We start from the raw sequence: 24,087 nt of genomic DNA on the forward strand, positions 1-24,087 counted from the left end.
CAGCTGATGGAGTATGTGTACAGAAACATTTTGCGTCATAACTGTACGTAATACATGAATATATCTGGTCTATAACAGTTTATATGTCAAATATAAAAGTTTAGAGCTGTACTGTGAGAATTCACCATATTAAAAACAAGGTAGAAGTTTAGCTGGTGTTTAAATCGAACTAGATTAAGTCAGAAATCCTGGGTGCGCTGATCTCGTTTTAAAATCGTCTGCAGCCTGAAGTTTGAGCACGTTCAACAACCACAGAACGATGTTTTCACAGGTTACCAAAAGTAAGAAGTAGATTAATAACTAGTTACAGTACAGAGAATCAACTGTTCTAAGGCTTCGTATTCACAGAACTTCAGCATGAATTTAGTTTCACATCCATCGTGGATAGACCAGGCTAATGTTAGCCTTCAGGCTCTGCTCTGTGTTCTTAAAATCAGATCCAGATTAACGTCTGGAAACTTGATTTGTGGCCAGATATCAATATCCAAAGACTAGGAAACAGTTTGGATCTCTGTTGAGTCCAAATATCCCCGATTTAAGCAGATATTAGTCCATTTTTCTCCTGTTTTCACCCGCCCCTCACAGTGCAGACTTCTGTTTTTTGCAGCCCAGAGCCAAGCAGCTGAGTCATGCGCTGACTTGACATCAGTACATCCCCCATTGTTGTGTGTGTAGCTCCACCTTTTTAGGTAAGATTGGTACCCCTACAGAAGGGTGCCGAAAAGTGGGACCGTACGGGTTGGTTTTTTGGGACCCTGTCCAGTCATTATCTGATCTGTAGTCGAGTTTCAGTGTGAAATTTTGCAAGATGAAATCTGCCTGGTGACAGACATGCAATCTGGACAATCAATCTGCTTTGCATGGTTTGATTTCTAGAATACTTTAATGCATAAAGAAAAAGGGAGTTCATATTTTTTTCTGACTGATTTGCCTCATTGATGAAAATGTGATATTGATGTAGCAATGTAGAAAATTTGGGACAAAGCCCAATGTGATGCATTGCAAATGCACTCTGATATCAAATTGGATCAACCTGTTTCACCAGTGAAGATGCAAAGTCCTGTTGTGGACTATGCTAGTCAATACAGCTATCTGGTAGCATTTTTTATAAATCCTCAACTTGATTATTTAGCTCCAAAAAAGCTCTCTACATGGTAGAAAATTGAGCGTATTGCATCAGTTCAGACTGGCCACAAAGTCAAGTGTGGCCACATAATTGAGATCAGTTGACCTCACGCAAGCCTTCATCAGCTGACAGCTATCTAATTCACTCTAGGCATGCTATTGGCTAATCTCACTCATGCTGCCTTATTTAAACTGCTCTAACCTGCTGCTCCCTCTGCAAGCTGCTTTTTGCAACCCTCCTCCACCCCAGCTCCTCCTTTATTCTGCATCGGACTTCATCAATGTCATTCTGTTGTCGTTGATGCCTGCTCTGCTGGGTTTTCAACACTTGCGGAAGGGTAGGGGGATCCCAGACCAGCCGCAAAACCACATAAAGACAGCAATAAGTGCACATTAATAATTGACAAAGTGGTCATCAAAATGACAGCTTTCTGTTGTCTCTTCTGTTAAGACAAGCAAAGAAAGACATTGCATAGGTAACATTAGAAACACAAGCTAAAGCAGCTTTAAGGATTTCTTTAAACCTTGTCAGGATGTCAAGGGTGGTCACAAGCTTAACTTCCTGTAATTTCCTGGATTATATCATTTAAGTTTGGTCCTAAATTTGGTGAAGAATAATAATTATTTAACTTGTAGCTGCACTTTTATCAGCTGTGCTATCTGAATATTCTTAAGCCTCAATATATGAAAGCAAACCAGTGTAGAGAATCTCTACATCCAAGAGTCAAATGAGATGATGTTTTGTGGTGGGAAACAGGCTGCTGTGACCTGAAACACTTAACACCAAATGACAGCGTGACAAACCAAACGAGCCTCTTCTAACCCCATGAAATCACCGAACACAATCATAAAGTTAGCCAGACAGATAAAACGAAGCCTCAAACTTTTTTTTCCCCCTGAGCTGCATGGTGAAAAACATCGAGTGGAGGTGTCTGGCAAGCTGTCAGCCTGTGCAGTCTCCTGGCCCATGCCAGTTTACAGATTTGCATTCAGCTCAAAGGAGGCCTGTAACATCAAAGCCTCTTTGAAGCTCCACTTGATGCTGCACAATGGGACAGGTGAAGAAAAACAGCTCAACAATCTGAACTACTGTACCCAGAATGCATCACAGATCCCAGAATAAATGTGGGACACATCAGTGGTGTGACAGAAAAACAAAAGTAAAAGAAAGGTTATCTTTTTACATTACTTCTCACAGAAAACTCTGATATTTTTGTCTGTTTGCTCTGATGACTTATGCATAATATCTGTAAACACTGGAGACGGATGACTGTACCAGTCAAAGCAGAGACTTTGAATACAATATGACAGGCTAAATAAAGAGCTGCAGGAATCTGTAGCATATAATTCAGGAACTGACATGTAATTACTGTCACAACGCTTTCTGACAGCTGCTGAGAAGGCTGCTTTGGTTAAATCGACTGTGAGAAATCAGCATTGTTCCAAATCAAGGAAGTGACTCCTCATTTAAGTCAAAAAATGAAAACCACATCATGTAAAAGTGGAGCTTTTACCACACAAACACATACACTGACACCACCTTTACTACTAAAGGGCTACGTCTTATTTTACCTGTCAACACTTGGTAAAATAACACATTCTTATAAATCGACTTCATACATATGCTGATGATATTCAAGTTTCTATCAGGGATGTTTCCAGCAGAATCATTTTTAAGTCATTAAAATGAAAGAAAATAAAACATAATTAACATTAAAAACTTAAAATTGTATGTTGGTAAATGATGTCAGATTGGTCAGCAAGCATTAACAATGCCAGCACTACCATGCATTGCTATAGATATAGAGACACTATATATGGACAAATATGGATGAAGGTATTTGGCCAAACCTGTTTATTACTAAATTCAGGTATTGTTACAGGTGTGTAAAATAATCATGATACCAAATTCATTCATGATACCAAACAGATCGTTCTGAAGAGCTGAATGACTTCAAGGCTTTGGTACTGGCACTGATGCCACCTTTGCAAAAAGACAGTTCATGAAATTTCATCCCTTCTGGATATTCCACTGTCAACTTTAAGTGATGTTCTTAGAAAGTTGAAGTGTTTAGGAATCACAGCAAATCAGCCAAGAAGTGGAAGCTCATGTAAAATCACAGAGCGAGGTCAAAGGCTGCTAAGGTGCATGGTGCGTAAAAGTTGCCGATGCTCGGCTGAGTTCTGAACCTCCCTTTGCACTGATGTAAGCACAAAAACTGTGCAGTGGGGGGCTTCATGAATGGGTTTCCATTGCCGAGCAGCTGCATGCAAGCTTCAAGTCTAATGCCAAGTGTTAGATGGAGTGGTGGACTCTGGAGCAGTGAAAGTGTTGTGATGAACCACACTTCTCTGTCTGGCAGTCAGGGTGAGTCTGGATTTGGCGGATGCAGAACATTACCTGTCTGACTGCACTGTGAAACTGTGAAGTTTGGTTGAGGGGGGATAATGGTATGGGGCTGTTTTTTAAGGTTTGGACTCCAGCAAAGGCCAATCTTAATGCTTCAGCATACCGAGATGTTTTGGACAATGCTATGCTTCCAACTTTGTGGCAACAGTTTGGGGAAGGTCCTTTTCTATTCCAAAATGACTGTACCACAGTGCACAAAGCAAGAACTATAAAGACATGGTTTGATATGGAAGATCTTGACTGGCTCACACAGAGTCCTGACCTCAACCCCATCCAGCACCTTTGGGATGAACTGGAACAATAATTGTGAGCCAAGCCTTAAGTTATAAGCCAACATCCTTGCCTGAACTCATAAATGCTCTAAATTAGCACAAATTCCCACTGTTGTTTTAATGGTCAGGCGTCCAAATGCTTTTGTTTTGCTTTGAATAATGTTTTGATTGTTCAGTAACATCATGGTGTTATCTTATTTTTTTAACTATTTGTATGGGAGTCTTGTGCAATATGGGTACGTGCAATATGTGTGGGTTATGTGATTGTATCTTTGTTCTGGTCTATTACTTCTGTGTTATTAATTGGCAGCTTCATCTGTGCAGCTCTTGGAGTCCAAGACAAATTTCCCTTAGGGGACAATGAAGTGTATCGTATCGTATCATATCGTATCGTATCGATATGATACGTTCTTGTCTTGAATGCAATTAATTTGTATTCAAGACAAGGACATTAACACTATAGCTGCCAATGGATAAAATTACCCGAGGCTGTTCTTTAATTGTATCTTACTTGATGTGTATACAGTTTTAACGACTGTCAGTCCTTGACAGTCCTTTTTAATGGACATTTTTATCTAGAACCACCATGCAGGTCAAATTTTCCCCATAAGAAAGCCTTGATTTGCCCACTGTTTTATTTCACACCAGCAATAACTAGATGCCGCAATGGAAATAACATCTCTCTGTTGCAGCAATGCCTAATCAGAAGTCGATAGATCAACCTTCAACATGGACACAGCAGGCAAGAAAAGACATTTACCATTGATACATGTTAAAAGGTAATCTCAGTGCTTTTAATGAAGAAGAATACACAATGATGAGGAAGTTTCAGGATTAGCAACCAGTCCAAAGATGATTTTCTAGGTGATGGATAACAGTGATCTAGTTTTCTATCTCTGGTTAATAAGCAGTTCAATGTCAGTGGTTAACTAACAGTCCTCAATCAGTGCTATTTAGAAAATCAAGGCACTTTAATGACAGGTACATTTGACCCATTGGCTGTTTTAGGTAAAGCAGAGATCCAGAGCGGTTCTAGTGTTAAAGAGTATGGACTTATTTTACATCTCCGTAGCTGCAAGGAGACTAAACTTAAAACTAAAGAGTGCTGAATGGAAAAAAAAATGCATCAAACTGATTGCAATTTTAAAAAAGGAATGCATTAATCAATCATGTCAAATGTATCAGCTCTAAAAGCCCAAGTGTGTTTATGGCAATGCATGTTGAATGAAATAAAATCTAACTTTGCAGCAAGCTGCTCTGCAGAAGCATAAAAGTGACTATGAGGATGCATCAAAAGCTTAAGGCTTCAAAGAAGGAGGCTGGGATGTTGGAGGTGAAGCTTTGCCTCTAGCTGTGTGGTGTGATTGGCATTGATGAGTCAGGGATCACTTAGAAGGATGCTATGTTTAAATGGACCGCCTTGTTGAGAGAATGAGCTCTGATTGGTTGAGCTGGGAAACAATAATGTAAATCAGCTGATTGCAGCAATGCGTATAACTTCCTAGTCCAGCTTAGACTAACAGAAAGCTTTGAGACATTTGGCGGTAGTGGTGGAAGATGCCTGTGGTAACCAAATGAGTGACAAAACTCAGACTTTATCCAATGCTTTATGCAGTCTGTGACTCAAACATACTGCTCATGCATGCAAATTGGTGTTGGAAGGCAGACAATAGCTTCTCAGTGAAAGCACCTCACAAGCCAACTGTCAGGAATAAATATGGAATTAATCCCTATGAAATAAATGCTGTATTATTCACATATCGTCACAGGACAACTTTAGGCTCAAAGCTACACATTCAAAAACCATAGCCGCTGTTTGACCTTGACAATAAACATCAAAGTTGGACATGAACTATGACTTATTCAACTCTGAAGCAGTTACTACTGTCACTTACAGCCTCTCCATAAAACAACCCTCTCTGAGAGACGTTCATTCAAGCTGCTGTTGAACCCAGAGGATTAAACTCCATATTATCTGACTGATATGACTGTTTATGCGGGTTGTATGGAAGCAGGCTCTTTACACTTTGAATTCTCATAAGTATACCTGCGCAGGTTGTCAAGATGTCACACTTTGAGCATCACAGGCATTGTTCGCCGGCGTTTCAGGCAGTCTGTCTCATCCTCCTTTCCCCCCTCTCTCCGAGTCTAGCTCAGACACTTTCATGTAGAAAACCATTCTGCATTTCACAGCAATCAAACCCAGCTCCTGAGCAATTACTTCTGATCACAGCCCAGTTGGCCTGGACACTGTTTATCCGTGTCGGCGTGGGAATTCATCGGGCAAAACTCAGCACAGCTGAAAGGGAGGGCATTTCTTTTTCATGTGCGATGCGCTGTTGCCAGCATATATGGATCCCCGAAGACGCCTTCAAGACGGCTCAGTGCTCATTTTAATTAACACATAAGCCTGTTGATGTTAATTAAAAAGCAGACAGAAAAAGATCACACAGTAGGGATGGCTGTGTATCTGAATGACGCAGCGGCAGCTTGGCTCTTATACAGATGAGATCTTCTGTAGCACTTTTTAAATGTATGCAACAGATTGTTGATGTCGGATATTGAAGGAGTAACTAAACCCTCAGACATCTTTTTTCAGAAGGAAACTAAGGGGAATTTAATGGTACTGTTCATCAGTTGGGATCCAACTCTTGACATCAGAGCACAAGTAGGTGCAGGAATGAGTCCTAAAACACGGAAGTGAGTTAGCATTTTTGCACTTCTGGTTCTCTTGTATGAAAGTTTTTGGGATTTTTGAGTTTTCGCTTAAATGCCTGAAATAAGGTCTGTGGTGAACACAAGCTCAAGAGGTTTTAACATTTTATCCCATGATATAAAATACATCAGAAAAGTGCCCCACCTTTGAATTGCACATTTTCACATCTTAATAAAGACGGCTGCTAAAGGACAGCTAACTGGGACTACAGCATTTGTTAGCACCATATACGTCATGCAAGTTTGAAGAAATTTAAGTCAAGTTAAAGACACAGAGACCTCTAAAAGAAGATTTTGGAGCAATGATAATAGAAATACTCTGAAGGTGTGGTGTATGCTGGGATGTATATATGTCATAGAGTCACTCCCAGTGTCACTTACTTCATGGGCTTGAACAGCGCTTGTCCATAGTTCTGGAAAGTCATGATCAACTTCAGCTGAGTGCCTCCTGATTTCATGGCTGAAAGGAAAACAATCAAGATGTTAGATCACTATCTGAAGCATCATCAAACACAGACGTAAACACACACAAATGCATTTGCACGTATGCACAGCTGTTTTATCATTTGCCAATTTGCAGAGTGCAATTTTGCATGAATGCATAATAGAGCTATTACATCTGCAGACCAGTTTGTTGAAGGAGGGTGTGGCTGAGAGTGAGGAGCGGCATGAAAAGCATCTGCTGAAAACGCCTGATGGAGAATGGGACATGAAAAATGTTGATTTGTCCAAATGAAAGGGTGTAGCTCCCGCAGCATGCATGCATGTTCACAACCGCACATTTTTTTTAAAGAACAGTACAGACAGTCCACTGAAAGCACAACTCAGCAGTCTATTATTATACTGCAATTCCTCTCCTCCTCATATGAAGTGACCCAAACCGTCTTGCTCCATCCATGTGTGCACATGTTGCACAACAGACCTGATTCTGAGCAGATGTTTCTCTATAAGCCTTTATGGCTCGTACACGTTTTCTCTGATTGGTTGTGCACTTGTGCACCACTCTTCCTCTCGCTCACACTCGCAATCTGACCTCCTGCCCTGGGAGAGGAGCCTGGGGCGCATGTCCCTGACTATCCGTCATGTCGGTGGTGTCTCCCAGGGGCTGACAGAGACTCACTGTGGGCTCCCTGCCTGCCGCTGAATCAAACAAAGGGACCGCCAGGCCTGTCTAAATGCCTTGTGTTTCTGTCATAATGGACAGGCTTTGGGGGGATTTGCCCATTTATTACAGCGCATTAACTTGAGCATATTACACAACACGGCGCTTCTGCCTAACCCTAATATCAACATAAGCCCCCTGTAGAGGACCCACTTACAGACTGGCTTGCTGGCTGAGGAGCAGGCTGCACTTTCTGATCTGTGCAGAGCTTTTTATTGGTGTTTACTGACTGTCACTGTTTCTTTCTTCTTTCTTGTTTTCATGTGTCATCCTTTAATTCACATCATCTCTGCTTACCTCAGTCTGTCTCATTTTGTCTTACTCATCTCTGGCTAGCCTCCACACGTACAGTGACTCATCTTTAGGACCTTTTTCTTATTTTACTTACTCTGATGCACAAAATGTAACCCAATAACCTCACTTTGTGTTTTTTCTTTACCACAGAGAAATATGCGGGGCAGTGCAGTGAAATAATACCCCGCAGGGATGTAGGTATTCATCCTGAATCTTTTAAACATTTACATCGAGTAAACAGAGCTGGGCTCACATCCATTAATCCATTAACTGTTAGCTATTAAGCTTTACATAAATCTTCAAAATGAAAAACAATATACCAACCTTTAAACTTTTATTGAAAGTAGTTTCCCCTTAATAATTTATTCTAAGCAAGTAAAAAATAAGAAGTATTCACCCTCTTGGATGTTTTACCCTTTAATTGATTTTATAATTCAATCACAGTCAATATACTTGGGCTTTTTTGACCAAAAAAACTCTTTAATGTCAAAGTAAAAACAGATTTTTACAAAGAAATGTCAATCAATTTAATGGTAGCCAGTATTCATGGCTACCATTACACCATGCATACAAAAGAACACCCCAAGCAACTCAGAAAGTCAAGGGATGGATACAAAAAAAGTTTCAAGGTACTGAGCGACCCCCAGAGTTCAGTTAAATCCATCATGAAGAAATGGAAGGAATATGTCACATGAGTAAATCTGCCTAGATCAGGCCAACCTCACAAACTGAGCAACCGTGCAAGAAGGAGACTAGTGAGAGAGACCACCAAAACACCTATGACTGCTCTGAAGGAGAGACTCTGCATAAAACAACTGTTGGCTGAATTTTTTACCAGTCAAAGCTTCATGGGAGAGTGGCAGAGAGAAAGGCACTGTTGAAGAAAACTCAGATTGAATCTGGACTACAGCTCATAAAAGGCATGCGGGAGACTCCATGGTCAAGTGGAAGAGAGTTGTTTGATGTGATGAAACCGAAATGGTGCTTTTTGGCCATCAGACAAGATGCAAAACACTGCATATCACCACTAAAACACACAATCCACACTGAGAAGCACAGTGATGGCAGCATCATGCTGTGGAGATGCTTCTCAGCAGGCAGCCCAGGAAGGCTTGTAAAGGTAGAGGGTAAAATGAATGAAACTAAATATGGGCAAATCCTGGAGGACAATCTTATTCAGTCTGCAAGAGAACTACAGCTTGGGAGGAGATTTACTTTCCAGTGAGACAATGAGCCGACACATACAGAGAAAGCGACACAGAAATGGTTTAAAAGTCAGAGTCAAAGTCAAGTCAAAGCCCAGACCTCAATCCAGTAGAGAATTGCTGGACTTGAAAAGGACTGTTCATGCACGATCCCTGTGCAATCTGGCAAAGCTTGAGCAGTTTAGCAAAGAAGAATGGAGTAAAATTGCAGAGTCAGATGTTTGAGCCTGATTGAGACCTATCCACACAGACTCAGTGCTGTGATTGCAGCTGAATCATTAAAGGGTTAAACGCCCGTGGGGGTGAATACTTTTTATTGGCACTGCAATTACACTTTAATCTTACAGAGCGTTTTTTCATAAGAGACAGCTGTTTTGTGTGTAGATGTTTACCAAAACCCCCTGAACTATTTCTTTTGACTACTTAGCTTTTAACTGTGGAAATGGGCACACTCGTTCTAATACCGTTCTGATTTTTATTTTTCAAAGGGCAGTTTTATGTTTTCAATAACACTGATTTAAATGAAAGAATTTAACTGTTTTGAATTTGAATTGCTGAAATAAATAATCTCTCAAGTTGCCAAAATCTATATATCGCACCCAATCAATTTCCATAGAATCAACTCTAATCCCCACCCACAGGTCCTGGAGACTCCACATTGAAAAGCTATCAGCATCCCTGCACTGAGAGCATTAGGCCTACACATGAGGCAGATTTGTCCCTGCCGGGTCAAGTAGACAGTGCCCCCCAGAGTAATCTTTTGACTTGTTACAGCTACACAACATGTCTAAAACCTCAGAGAGATTGCGATTGACTGAACGAATGCTGTGAACTTGAACCCATAAGCCACAATCCTGGAGGGACTGACCTCAATTCTCTGCTGAACGTTTATGAAATTTTGTTTCTAATTGAAATACTACAAAAGGTAATCCCCCTGCAAAGAAAACGCCGGAAAGGCTCAGCTGATTGTTTCTCAGGATTGTTCCTGCATTGACATGCAATCACACAACTTGAAGCGCAGTAGACTTCAGAAAGATATTTGTTTTACTCTCCTAAAAGTCATTTGTTTCAGCACATGTGTATGATGTTTGTTTCTCTGCTCATGTGGCAGTTCATCCCTTGCTTTGTTCCTCCAAGCATGAATCAATTCATGCAGCTCTCTTCTAAACCCTCATGATCTCTGCGCTCTCTTATGGTGCTTTTACATCTGTGGCTTTTGTCTGATTCAGGTTGCACAATGTTGCAATTTTTCCTTTGTAAGAAAAGCTGGGACTGTCCCAAAATCCAAAAAAGGAGGGGCGCTGTGTAAAATGTAAATAAAAGCAGAGTGCAGTGACTTGCAATTCTCTAAAACCCATATTATATTCTCAATAGAACATAATATTGCCAAAAGATTCAGAGAATCTGGGGGAATCTCTGTACTGAAAATCCCTGCACTGGCTCAGCTCATTCATAAACCATCATCTGTCAACATAGTCCGCTGTGCCGTCAACAAATGCAAGTTAAAGCTGTATCATACAAAGAAAAAGCCACAAACCCAAAATAATGCAGTCTTTTATGGGCCAAAGCACATTTAATATGGACTGAGGAAAAATGGAAAACTGTTCTGTGATCATCAAAAATTGGAGTTCTTTTTGCAAACCACAGAAGACATGTCCTGCAGGCTAAAGAGGAGAGAGGGACCATCCAGCTTATTATCCTGGCACAGTTCTAAAGCCTGCATCTCTGATGGCATAGGGTTACATTAGTGCCTATGGCGTGGACAGCTTACACATCTGGAAAGGAACTATCATGCTGAAAAGTAGAGAGAGGTTAATTTAGAGCAACATATGCTCCAATCCAGACAACATCTCTGTCAGGACTATTTGACTATTTCAACAAGACAGTAATATTCCACATCCATCACAACTGCATGGCTTCACAGTAGAAGAGTCCAGGTGCTGAACTGGCCTACCTGCAGTCCAGACCTTTCACTAATAGAGAACATTTGGAGCATCATTAAAGGAAAAATCCAGCAAAGAAGAGCCAGGACTGTTAAGCACCTAGAATCTTACTTCAGACAAGAATGGGAAAACATTACTCTCACAGAACTCCCGCAACTGGTCTCCTCACTTCCCAGATGTTTACAGACTGTTGTTAAAAGAAGAAGGGATGCTACACAATGGTAAACATGGTACTGTCCCTACTTTTTTGAGATGCAATCAAATTCAAAATGAGCTAATATTTAATAAAATTATAAAATGTCTCAGTTTAAATATCTGATATGTTGTTTATGTTCTATTATGAACAAAATATGAGTCTGTAAGATTTGCAAATGCATTCTGTTTCAATTTAAATTTTACACAGCGGTGTCCCTACTTTTTTGGAATTGGGGTCATGCATCCTATCCTGCCTTTTCCGGCGTCTTCTCCTCCAGATGATCCAGGTATGAAAAGATAAATCTCTGTGCTGAATCCACCCCTCCCACCTCCTGCTGAGTGATAAATCCACCCAGCTCTCACCTGTGCTCCCTCGCCGTACCGTGCCTGTGATTTATGAGTCCAGCTGAAGATGGAACAAAAGGCCACATGCACCGACAGAGAGAGACAAACAGAGATGAGAGGAGGACTAAAGCACAGAAAATGCTGAGCAGAGGAACTTTCTAATTCTGTCTGCTTTTTTTTCATTGTAGTGAGACAGATAAGTGGTAAGTGTGTGCAACAATTATGGGGCACAGAGGCTTTAATGCATGCTTCCACAACCACAAACTCACACCCTGCAGTGGAGGTTCTTCTCAGCAGACAGACTGTTTTTATAGGTGTGTCTGGGTGCAGATTGATGCTTTATATCATATAAACACAAGGGACAAAACACAGAACCTACTACAGTGTGGGCTGAGTGAATGATTGTGAGCTGCCTGTGAGAGATGGAGGGCCTAATAACAATGAAACTGTGGAGACAGCGTCAATAAGAAGCACAATGAGTCTTTGGGTGAACAAAGGCAGAGATACAGCATGCATCTGTGGAGGAGATTTCAGTATTCAAATCCAGTTTGTATGAAGCCACTGAAGCAAATATGATCTTCTAAGTAAAGTGCTTTATAGTGTGTCAACATCTCCCACACAAAGCAGATTTGAGCACAATGGCATTTGAATAAAGCACAATAAAGTCCACTTAAGGTGTGCCATTTACAAGGAAAAGAGAGGATAAAAATAAAAATCAGCCTTAAAAGCAGCTGTAAGCTTCATGAATAACAGAACATGATGGAAAAACCTGCAGAAATGACTGATTTTACATGAAACATCTGCAGCTCTTATTTTCTTGACACTACTTTTGACCACATCGTGATCACCTTTCCTCATGCTTTGTAGTCATTTAACCAACTGGACCTCAAATGCATCGTAATGTGTGCACTATTAGCCATGTCTAGTTAGCTAATAAGCAAATAATCTAATGATTTAAACATAGATTTTAACTTTGGAGAACGATTTTTGAATAACAGGACTTCCTGCAAAGTTTGGGGGACAGTTAGAGGCTGGGGTGTTGCACAGAGTCAGCCAGAGTCAAGGTCAACACGTGTGTGCTGCTTGGCAGCCAAGGTTAAGCTCGATGGCATCTCTTTGGTCTTCTTACCCCTGGTGATGCACCCAGAGAGAACCGATAGTTTTCAGGCTCTGGGAAATCCACAGCATGACCAGGGGGTCATGGCAACCAAACCACCCTCTTGGACGGTACGCTAGGCCATGCATACTCATCACATTCACCCCTTACTATGCCCTTAAAGGGAACATATTATGCAAAAATAACTTTTTCAGGCTTTTCTAACAAAAATATGTGCCCCTGGCCTGTCCACAATCCCCTCAAGTACCAGAAAAATCCATTCCCTCCCCCTTCTCTTTCTCCACCTTTCAGAAAATTTGTGCTGAAACAAGCCCTTCTCAGATTTTTCCCCTGATGATGTCATTTGGGGAGTTAGCCCCGCCCATGGGTTCGGTTGGCCCTCCCCAATTTTAAGAAAGTTCCGCCCTCCTCTCCTGATCTTCTTCACAGCTAACAGGTGAGAGGAGGATCAGGAGAACCACATCGATTAAGCCACATCCATTTCCTGAGAGGGACGTAGTCACGGGGCGGAGTCAGACAGCTCATTAACATTTAAAGCTACGGACACAGAAACAGCTTGTTCTGAGCAGGGATGAAACAGAGGGTGTTTTGGACATATACTAGAGTGTTTTTTCAGCAACAAACTTCACAGGCGTGTTTTGAGGACCTCTAAGGCCAATATAAACTTGTCTTAAAAGGGTAAAATATGTGACCTTTAAGGCAGGGGTGTCCAAACTAAGGCCCGGGGGCCAAATGGCCCATTTCTGATTGGCCCTCTTGACATAAAATTAAATATGGCCTATATTTGAACGTTAACTTTGTGCTTGACTGTATTGAACTGTGTAGTATTAGCACAAGGCTGTGCTACAATGTTAATCCAGTAAATAAACATACTCAGTAACTCTGCATATCTTAAACTTAACCTACATTAGATTGGTTTCATTGGTTTTACATATCTTCAATAGGGCTAGGCAATTAATCGCAAAAATTAAATCACAGTATGGACTGCTGCATTTTTCAAATCGCAGACATTGCAATATTTCCTTGACCTGATATGTGGTAAAATACCAGTTTGATACAATTTTGTAACAGCAGAGATTTTATACTCTACACTGCTCTATCTGGTTTGTTACTGAAAGATCTTTTCTTTCCCGTTCTTCCACAGCCGATGCTCTCAAGTCTCACTTGTTCTGATGGAAAAATTGCCTCTTTTTAGGGATGTGGATCATTTGCCTCAGCTCGGTACTAAACCTGTTCTTTTGACTCCCATAAGGGTCTTCATTTGGTTTCTAAATTTAGATTAAATAACAAGAATAGAGCAAGGAAAATCAGAGCTTAAACGGAAGCTAGCTACTGTGGTTTACATTAAAAGGCTGTTTCATAAAACTACATGGCACTCTGTCTCTTAACCCACAAGTTTAATTTGGTTTGGTTTAATTTGATTCAAAATCTCGATGAGCTTTAAACTTATTGGCTTACAATTTACTATATAAACGTTAAAAGATAACTGTTAGTATAAGTGTGATTTGATTTAAAAGATGTGTCTCAACTCAAATTCTAACTCCAGGTTGCTTTGTAAAAATGCAGAACCAGGTCCTTATGGTACAGAATTTCAATCTCTATCCCCATTTAGAACAAGACTTCAAATCTGTTACTACAGAGCAATGTATTGAAGCTCAAGTATATTCTCCTTTGCATAGAATTTGCACTTCTTTGCCACCAGAATACAAATAAGAGACAGTATTAGGTGTGTAGGAATTAAAACCACAACTTGAATGCCAGTGCAATTTCCTTACAAGAATGTTTTCGGCTTTTGTTTTCTGTCCCTGTATTCCTCATGAGTGAATGCTGCTCTCATTCAAAGGTCAAACTTGGCTGAAATTAAGTGCTGCTCATCATGCAAAGGGATCTGTAGAGGATTTGTTAATCAAATCACAGCCATTAAGGAGACATAAAGCATGTCTTAGCAGAGGTTTCTCTTGAGACACACGAGCGCTCACATGCCAAAACAGCCACGTCATTTGATAAACATAGATTGTTTCAATCTATATGAAACTCCCCAGAGAAAAGTCAGCTGAATGCAGGTTTATAAACCTGCACACACCAGCAGAAAAGCAGATGTAGGGGCAGATGGGTTTGATTGTGACCTCTTTTTCTCACACAGTTTTACTGTATGCACAAGTTTGCTACACCAGTCTTACTCTGTGGTGTTCTGCAGAATGAAGCTACAAATGAATATGTGCAATTAACATATGAATTATTAAATCATATTTTTGTCAATTTAATGTTCTTATAAAAGCAATACTTTTTTGGTTTCTATTCCAGCCACTCAATCTTAAATTTTTTGGTGCAAATTTATTAAAAAAAAATCTCATGACACTTCACACAGAGAAAAGGTCCAGACTGTACTCTTCGCTGTAACATTGCATTGCAATCTCCTGTATTGTTTCTACATTTTTTCCTTCAAATTTTATGTAAATCTTAATGCTTGCTGTACAAAGTGGAATTTGAAACCATTGTCTCTTCAAATCAGCATCTGCAGAGTTTGCATCACACAACAGCAGCTTTGGAGAGAGTGTGGTTTCAATGAAAACAAGTAAGAAAAGACTGGAAATCTAAGGATGAAGAGCACACTTGGAGAGTTTTTTGTCATTTTTTCATGAACTACATCTAAACATTCTTTAAACATTGGCACAAAAGCATTTTAACATATGAACTAGACTTTGGGTGCTTTGCAGCATTTAAAAAGTAGGCTTTAATGTTTGAGCTTCTCTAGGAAATACATCTTCGGTGATGGGAACTAAAGCCATGTTTTTAAGAAACGCACCCAGGCATAAAGAACTGGAACTACCACTTGGTGGTTATACGCTCCTGCAAAGTTTCCAACTGCCAGACAGTGAGAGTTCAGCGGTGGGGATAGAAGGGCTGGGGTGTTTTCTGGGATACAGATGTAAGCAAGGGATGAGCATGAGGCCGAATAACCTTTGACCTCCAAAATCCAATCAGTTCATTCCGTAGGGGATATTTGGTGTTTCCTACAGAATGGCACTATACTTGGCAGTAGGGGTGGAAGAATGGGTAATTTCACTCTCTTCAATTTATATTTATGTTTTTTTCTACAGTGTATAAAGGTGCTCAAATATCCTCTCTCACCTCTTGAATGTTTTACTTGATATTTTATAACACTGAGAGCTTATTGCAACCATCATCCTTGAGTACAGGATTGCAGGATATCAGTAGCAAGAACAAATGTTAAAATAACTATGCAAAGAGCTAAATTTCTAGCATGAAATGTAACTCCTTACATTGCATTTATGTATACATGGACACCTCTTTCATGCATGGATGGTAATTATGTAAAAAAACTGGTCTGCAAATATACTTGGGTGGCCCACACGAGCATAAAGTATGAGTTGGAAGCGTTCAAAGTTAGAAGAATATCCCTAGGAATTTTCTTCTGATATCACAAGCAACAGGTGCTCATTAGTCCCATGACCTTAACCTTTGTTCCACGACCTTTAAAATGCCCTCACGCCATCCTTGATTAAGGTTGAACATTTGTGCAAAGTTTCAGCAAAGATCTTGGGTGGGTTTACAGTTGCACCTCCATCTCTGTACCATTTAGCATGTAAGTGTTAATCTACTCCACTTCTGTTACTTTGTTTCAGAAATATTAAAGTTATCTTCCGTGTAAAAGCCTCTTAAGTCACATTCTAGCACAGGACGGAGTCCCATGAGAGTGTAGTGAAAAAAACATGTTACAGAATGATATTCAAAAATTTGTTTGAGCACATTTTTCTAGCAGTTACTGTAAAACTAAAAGCTTAATGAAAGAGAAATAACACCTTTTAAAGTCAGTGTCATGTTGAAGAAAAGAGGCGGTAACTACAGGCGTGGGTTAGATGAACTGAAGCCTGAAGAAAATGGTGGTCGGTAAAGAGATTGCAATTATAGCAACAGATTCATAAGAACTGGACCACGTTTAAAAATGTATTATAACTTATGTTAGTTCAGGCAGGCTACTGAGTCAAGTGCTGCCATTTAATTGAGATCAGCTGATTCACTTCTAACCACACTGTTGGCTAATCACACTCATGCCATTATATCTAACTGGCTACACTTTACTGCTCCTGCTGCAAGCCACTTTTTGCAACCCTCCTCCACCTCAGCTCCTCCTTTATTCTGCTCTTGACTTCATCAGTGTGATTCTGTTGTCATTCATGCCTGCTCTGGGATTTTTGCTGCTTCTCTCCCTGCCTCAGGCTTTCCTTGTAGGCACAGGAAAGGCAGCCAACTATAAGTAATGGCAATAAGTGCAAACTAAGAACTGCTTATAAAGAAAAATCTTTCCAACTGCAATGTGTGTTTCTTGATAAAGTGGTCCTGACTGAACTTTCCTTATTGTGTAAGATGTTTTTGCTTGATTACATCGATAATAGCTGCCTGTCCATCTAGTTTACTCCTCAGAGGTGGTGCAAGACTACTCAGTCATGTTTTTTTGTCACTCTGATTGTTCTGTAATGAACATGACAGTCAGCCTCCAAGATTCATTGGCTCCACCTTTTCCAAACACTTTGTATGCACTGTTACCTTGATGCATGTCACTTATATCCCATGCACTGGATATTTAGGAAACAGTCTATCTTATGTGTCAGGCTATAAAAGCCCGAGTTGCCAGTGCACCTCCATGCAGAAAGAGCAAATATACTTGAACATGAAAAGCAGAAATGTTTATGATGTAGGGTTTTGTGCTTTGAAAGAAAATATTAGGATATAACTGGCTATGATTTCTATAAAACTCCTTAATGAAGCATTACTAAATGCATCTAAGAAAATTAGAAAGGTTGCATTGTGTGTAGCATTGCATTGGGTTGTTGTGTTTAACTCTGTGTTAGCTCTGGCTCTCTCAGTAACCAGAGTTGCCCATCTCATACATATCACAGGCATATTACACGTAGTGATGGTCTAGTTTTCCCAGTCTGACTCACCCACGCTAGTGATCCTCTGTGTGACCAAGTCCTTCAGTAAGGCATCCAGCACAGGATTGTGCCTGGAGTAGAGCTCGTAGCGGTTGATGCCGATGTGGAAGCGTAACCAGTTTGGGTAAGATTCAGCAGTCACCTCTCCAGTGGGAGAAAACTCCTCCTCCTCCTCATTGCCCTCTTCATTGTGCCTGAAAAATTAGGGAGAGAAAAGGGGTGAGATGGTTGGCAGAAAAGTTGTTGTGCAAGCAGATTCCTGTTAGGATTATTTATAGTATCTGTCATTTATGATAGGTGTGGAGAACAGCACTATTTCTGGACCTGCATCCACAACAGGCAGCATTAGATTGGTCAGGTATTCAGGTATTTTCAAGTACATTATGATCAACATTTAAATCTCAGTTATAGAGAGCTATTTTTCCTTTTAGGTGCACCATAGTTAAGCAATCGCTAGATATCTTAACTTCTCCTACTCTCACAGTGGTGTAAAATGAGGATAACGGTGATCTTTTGAAGGTATAATTTCAGCTAAAGAAACTCACAGATCAGTGGAAAAGTCAAACATAATCTACACATTGTGATATCCAAAGTTTTGGAAATTTATCATTCTCTTATGCTCTTTTTGTGTAATTGTCTATCAGTGACAAGTTCTTTTTTCCTGGGTAAGCTAATGTCATTACTTTTTATCTACCAGAGGTCCCTATTCTCTTTTTAAACAAACATTGAAAAAAACTAAACAGGAAGTAAGGTACATTTATCAACAGTATAATTAACAAAGTAAAAGCATCACAAAGAACATTTTCTCAAGACATCTTTAGCTTAATTATCAATCTTAACTTGTTTACTTACAAAAGCAACTAAATGTGTACTCATGCAGAGTTTAAATGCTGTCACATTAACTGGGGATAGTTATATGTCATTGAGTCATTTTGTACATGCACTCCTGCGTATTTCCTAATATATAGCAGTGTGAAACAGTACCCTTCTCCTAAATACCCTTAAGACAATTCAAATTACAAAGTAAAAGCATGAGAAAGAGCAGTTTTTAGAGAAGCCTAAGCTTAATCATTTACCTACACAGAAAAGCAACTAAATGTCAACTCCTGAAAAATGTAAATTCTGTCCCATTAACCAGGGATCATATGGACTTCATTGAGTCATTTTGTACATGCACTTCTGCATATTTTTTTATATTTAACTAGGGCTGGGCGATTATGGCAAAAATCCAAAACACAATTAATTGAACTTTTTCCCTTGATTACAATTAAACAATTACTTGCTCCCAACCTCCTACTCTGGTCTGAGTAGGAGGTTGGGAGCAAGTACACATCAGCTGAAATGTCTTTTTTTTTTTTTGTAAAATTCAAATTTTCTAAGAAAACTAGGAAAATAAACAACTTGTATTTCCTGCTAACAAAATAAATTATTTTTATACTGTTGTATAAAAAGTAGAAAATAACTTTGCTGCTCACATTTTACAGTCAGCTCCGTGTCTGAGTTTTAGTGGACTGGCTGAGCACATGACTAGTACTTCTTCTTCTCTTGGGTTTACAGCAGGCTACATGACTTGCAACACCTGGCCACCTATCATGTGACTACACAGCCAATAGTGTGTTTTAAGGGGGTGGTACATTAGTAGAGAGAGGATTACAAGGGGAGAAAATTTAGATAATTGACACAGCAGGTTCATGTCAGTCAGAGGCTCTAGATGTCGGTTTTGATTATTCTTCGATTATTTTCCAAGCTCTATGTTGAACAGTGTTGGACAGTACCCTTATCTTAAGACAGTAAAATTACAAAGTAAAACATGAAAAAGGAGAGTTTCTCTAGAAAATGTCTTTGCTTAATTATTCACCTTAACTCCTGAGCAGTGTAAATTCTGTCACATTAACCAAATATCATTGCCAGCATTGAGTCATTTTGTACATGCACTCCTGCATGAATCCTAATGTATTCCAGAATTAAATAGTAGACCTATCTGAAGTACACTTATCTAGTGTGAATACAAATTATAAAGTAAAAGCATGACAAAGAACAGGTTAATTGTATGCCAGTGAGCCATCTTGTACATGCACTTCTGCATATGTCCTAATGCAGTGGTTCTCAAATGGTGAGGCAATCTAGGCATCTAGGTGTACAGTGGGAATTTGTGCAATATGTTATCACTACAACTTAATGGCAAGTACCATAACCAGGCCTGCCCAAAGATCTGGCAGGACCCCTGAAAAACCCCAGAGAATGGGACCTCCCCAGTTGTGGTTTATTGATGATATCAGTGCATGTGTGTTGGATCAGAAGCATTGGTGCTAGCATCCTGGCTAACAGTTACCTCATTAGGAGCTGAAAAGCATGGCAAGCTATTATTGGGTTGAAATTGCTGTTAAAATTATTAATTCATGCTATTTTTAACCAAGCTAACCACTTTTTCTATCCACTTTTGCCACTTCTTTTGACAACTTAAACCATTTTGCTGCTTTTTTAAGCATATTCGCCACTTCTTATTACTAATTGTGACCCATTTTTGCCACTTTTTTGCCATTTTCCCATCACTTTTAACCGCTTTTTACCACCATTTAGCAACTTTAACCCTTTTTTGCCACTTTTCTGCCACTTGTGTTTTTGTTTGCCACCTTTTTGACACTTCAACCCATGTATGCCACCCTGTCGCCAATTTTTGCCCACTTTTGCCTTTGTTTGACCACTTCTAACCCATTTTTACCACCTTTTTACAACATTAAATCCTTTAAGGCCACCCATTTTTGCCAATATTTTGACACTTTCAACAAGTTTTTGCCAAGTTCAACCCATTATGCCACTTTTTTACAAATTTTTGCCCATTTCTGACCTTGTTATGCCACTTTATGCCCGATTTTGCCACATTTTTCAGCACTTTTAACCCATTTTTGCCACCTTTTCCATCTCCATGATCCCCCAGTTGGCTGAGCCTCAGAGAGCCCTCCACTTTATCTCCCCTTGAAGGCCACCTTGACTATGACATTATTTAAATAGTCTATTTTGTACTGATTTAAATATGGTGTGCCTTGAAATTTTGGCTTAACCTTAAAAAAGTTTGAAAACCACTGTCCTAATGTATAACAGTATTACATAGTAGCCTTATCTTAAGTATCCTTATCTAGTATCAGTACACATTACAAAGTAAAATCAACTTAAAGCCTGACAAAGAATGATTTTAGGGATGATTATAAGCCAGTGAGTCATTTTGTACATGCGCTCCTGCATACATCCTAATGTTTATCAGGCATTAAACAATGTATTTGACAGAATGAGCACTTTGAATTGTCTCCTACCCCTAAGTCATGGTTTCAGACCTGTGCTGCACTCAAAGTTAACACCATAAAGTACACTTCTTTGACTTCATTTGACCCCCAAACAACACACTGCTAATAACTGATTAACTTCTACGATATGGACTGCAGTAAATATGGTAAATTGGAGAAAAACTGGATTTTTAACATGATAAATGAGGTAATGTATTAACTATAGATGTTCAGCTCTCAATCATGAGAAAAAAAAAGAATCATTCTGTCAGCCCTGGATTACACTACAACACCATTTGACCTCTTGAGAACATCCGGTCTATAATCAGATATGTTTCAAACTGTCCCACTTGTTCCCTTTAAGTTGATGAAATCTCCAGCTGCTTACCATCCCTGGTTACCTGTCGCCCTTGGATAAAACCTGATGTCAGTGTTGACGTTAAACAAAGTGTCATCGTCCGTCAGAGGCGGAAGGTCAACCTTGTATAAAGGATGCTCAAACAGAGCGGAGAGTCTGGAGACACCGTGAGCCGGGACGGTCCGACCCCCGCTCGCGTCTCCGATGAGCGGCTTGTGCTCCCCAACCTGCCGGAGGGACTCGGCTCTGTCCCCGGCAGCTGTGTTCTTCTCCAGGGAGTGTGACGTGAGGTTGGAGTTGGGCTCGTTGCTGAAATCCTGCAGGATCCTCAGCGTGTGTTTGTTAGGCCAGCCCGCTTCAGCCGCCGACCTGGCGCGCTGCTTCCCCCAGCCCTGCGCCTCCCCGCCCGGGTGGTGAGCGCACTGACAGCCGCTGTCCCCGCTCTCCGCTCCGGCTGCACGCTTCTCGAGCTTCGGTAACAAGTCTATCATGATGTGCATGGTGCACGCCACGAGAAACACCATGAGTATCAAGACTCTGAATTTACGGAACAATATCATCTTTATCATCTCTGTTTTTCCTGACACTGTTAGCTTTAAGCGCAGCGCACCTCACGCCACCGACATTGATGTCCAGCAGATGACAAAGCAGCGATGTTAGTTTGGAGATTTACTCTGATCATTGCGCACATAATGCGTGTCAGCCTATGTTAAAAACTCCATCATGCTCTCACATATTCGCTAGCTAAAATAGTCCCAATGCTTCCTTCCCAGGCAGGTGGACGAACCCACACATCGTGGACACTTCACTGGCAGTGCTCTTCATTCATTCATCGCCTTGTTAAATAGAAAAATAGATACCCTGTTCTTCCTCAAATCTGCTCAAACACACAAGGAAAGAGATGCCCACTGTGTCATATTTTATAAGGAAAAGTAAGAGGAGGGATATGAGTCCACGAAGCACAGCCTTAGGATTAAAAGAAAGTAAGAATCCCGTAAAAAGAAAAGGAGATGCGTAGAGATGCTCAGATGCTCTCTGTCCCGCTTCCAGCCTCGCTGGAGTCAAATGAGAGACTGGCCGGCAGGTGCAGGGATCCCGGTAGTCGTTTGTTCCCCCCCTTACGCTGCCTTGTCTTCAGTCCAAGTGTTCATCCAAGGGTGGGTGTGTGTTAAATATTATGATGGAAGCCCGCTGAGCCCGGCCTCGGTAGCGTCATGAGGAAGAGATTGGCTGCGTCTGCACATACAAGAAGCACTAGTGACATGAAAGGAGAGCTACGGGGAGGACTGGAGAGCTGCGAGGCTGCAACTCCAAAATGAGCAGCTAGAGGGCGCCGCTACAGCCTCAAATACAGTACTGAGTGGGGTACGGATGGTCAGACTGTGCAATAGTGTGCCTTCTTTCAAGTGCAGCAGAGTAGGCTGAGGACTCCATGAATCAAACTAAAAAGGTTCCCAGCAAACACAGGAAGTAAGTGTACTTTACTGCATTTTTAACAACAGAGATTTCTCAGGGGTTTAGCAAATACAGACTGTCATATTAGGAAGAGAGACTGGGGACGGTTGAAACAGCTCAAACCTGCTGAGGAGGTAGCACTAACCTGCAGTTTCCACATACAGCGAACCAGTGTTGGGAAAGTTCAATTTCTACATGAACTATTTCAAAGTTCAGTACACAAATTTTAAAATGAACAAGTTCAGTTCATAGTTCATAATTCAAAATTTTGAACTAAGTTCACAGTTCCAAAAATGAACTAGTTCATAGTTCTTTTTTTTTTTTCAGTATGTTGCTGCGAGCTATTACCCTTAGAATACTGGCATTTCCCCGTTGTTGCCACCCATTCAGTCCACACTTGCACCCATTCAGTCACTTGCACATACCTTGAAAGGCTAGCCAGGTGCTTTAGTTCAATGTGCTGTTTCAGGTTTGCTGTTGACGTTGTTGATGTACAGAAATGCTTCTTGAAACCCGGAGGGCAAAGTTTACACAAAAAGGTGAGATTTTTACCACCTGGATTATCACTGACGTTTTCATAAAATTCTTTTAAGTAATCATACGAAGATGCAGTCTTAATTGTGGAGGCAGAGTCTGAAGTGGCGCTGGCCTCATTTGTTTTTGCCTCCATGCTTCGCATTTTGATGACGCAAGCGGCGGTGCGACTCTGTGGTGGCTGGTGTTGCCAGATTGGGTGCTTTTCCCCCTACATGTTAAGGCCTGTTTACAGTGTGTTTTAGCCGGGTTTTCGCCTGGAAGGCTGTATGGAAATCTGGCACTGCGTTTCACACATCCATCTGGTAAACCACTCATAGCCAGCGTTTGGGAAAGGGCAGAGCCTTTGAAAAAAAACTTTGAGGGTGATTGGGTGAACATTCTGTCACATCTTTACGGGCCAATCAGAGCAAAAAAAAAAAAAAAACACGTGACATAGCCGCTACTGAGGTCTGCCTCTACTGAGATGTAAACTCCATAGAGAGCTGCATAACACTAACCATGGTGACTGTAGGCTTTTGTCATTTTGTCATTCCTTTAATGAAGAAATGCCGTCAGTTCTGATAAAACTGGTGCTTTAGCAGCATCCACGCTATTGTCTTCTGCCATTATTGCACCGGCCTCTTGTCGCTGCTTGCATACGTCACGACTCCACCGTGCCTGAAAGTACTGCCCCTCCTCACTGATTGGTCCTGTCACTTTCTAACCAGGCCCAAAT

The 24,087-nt window shown here is 40.7% G+C and overlaps 1 protein-coding gene across 1 annotated transcript in view; it reads right to left on the reverse strand.

The window, feature by feature from the left end:
- fam20ca (FAM20C golgi associated secretory pathway kinase a) overlaps positions 1-22,502 on the reverse strand; it is a 75,490-nt gene extending 52,988 nt beyond the window's left edge. The window contains exons 1-3 of the mRNA XM_041817069.1: positions 21,411-22,502; positions 17,751-17,935; positions 6,904-6,982 (exon numbers count right to left, since the gene is read on the reverse strand). Of these exons, the coding sequence (XP_041673003.1) occupies positions 6,904-6,982; positions 17,751-17,935; positions 21,411-21,949 (803 nt within the window). The 5' untranslated portion in view covers positions 21,950-22,502. The remainder of the gene's footprint in view (positions 1-6,903; positions 6,983-17,750; positions 17,936-21,410) is intronic.
- Positions 22,503-24,087: the final 1,585 nt, after the last annotated feature.

This window comes from Cheilinus undulatus, linkage group 21, assembly GCF_018320785.1.
Source record: "Cheilinus undulatus linkage group 21, ASM1832078v1, whole genome shotgun sequence".
NCBI lineage: Eukaryota > Metazoa > Chordata > Actinopteri > Labriformes > Labridae > Cheilinus > Cheilinus undulatus.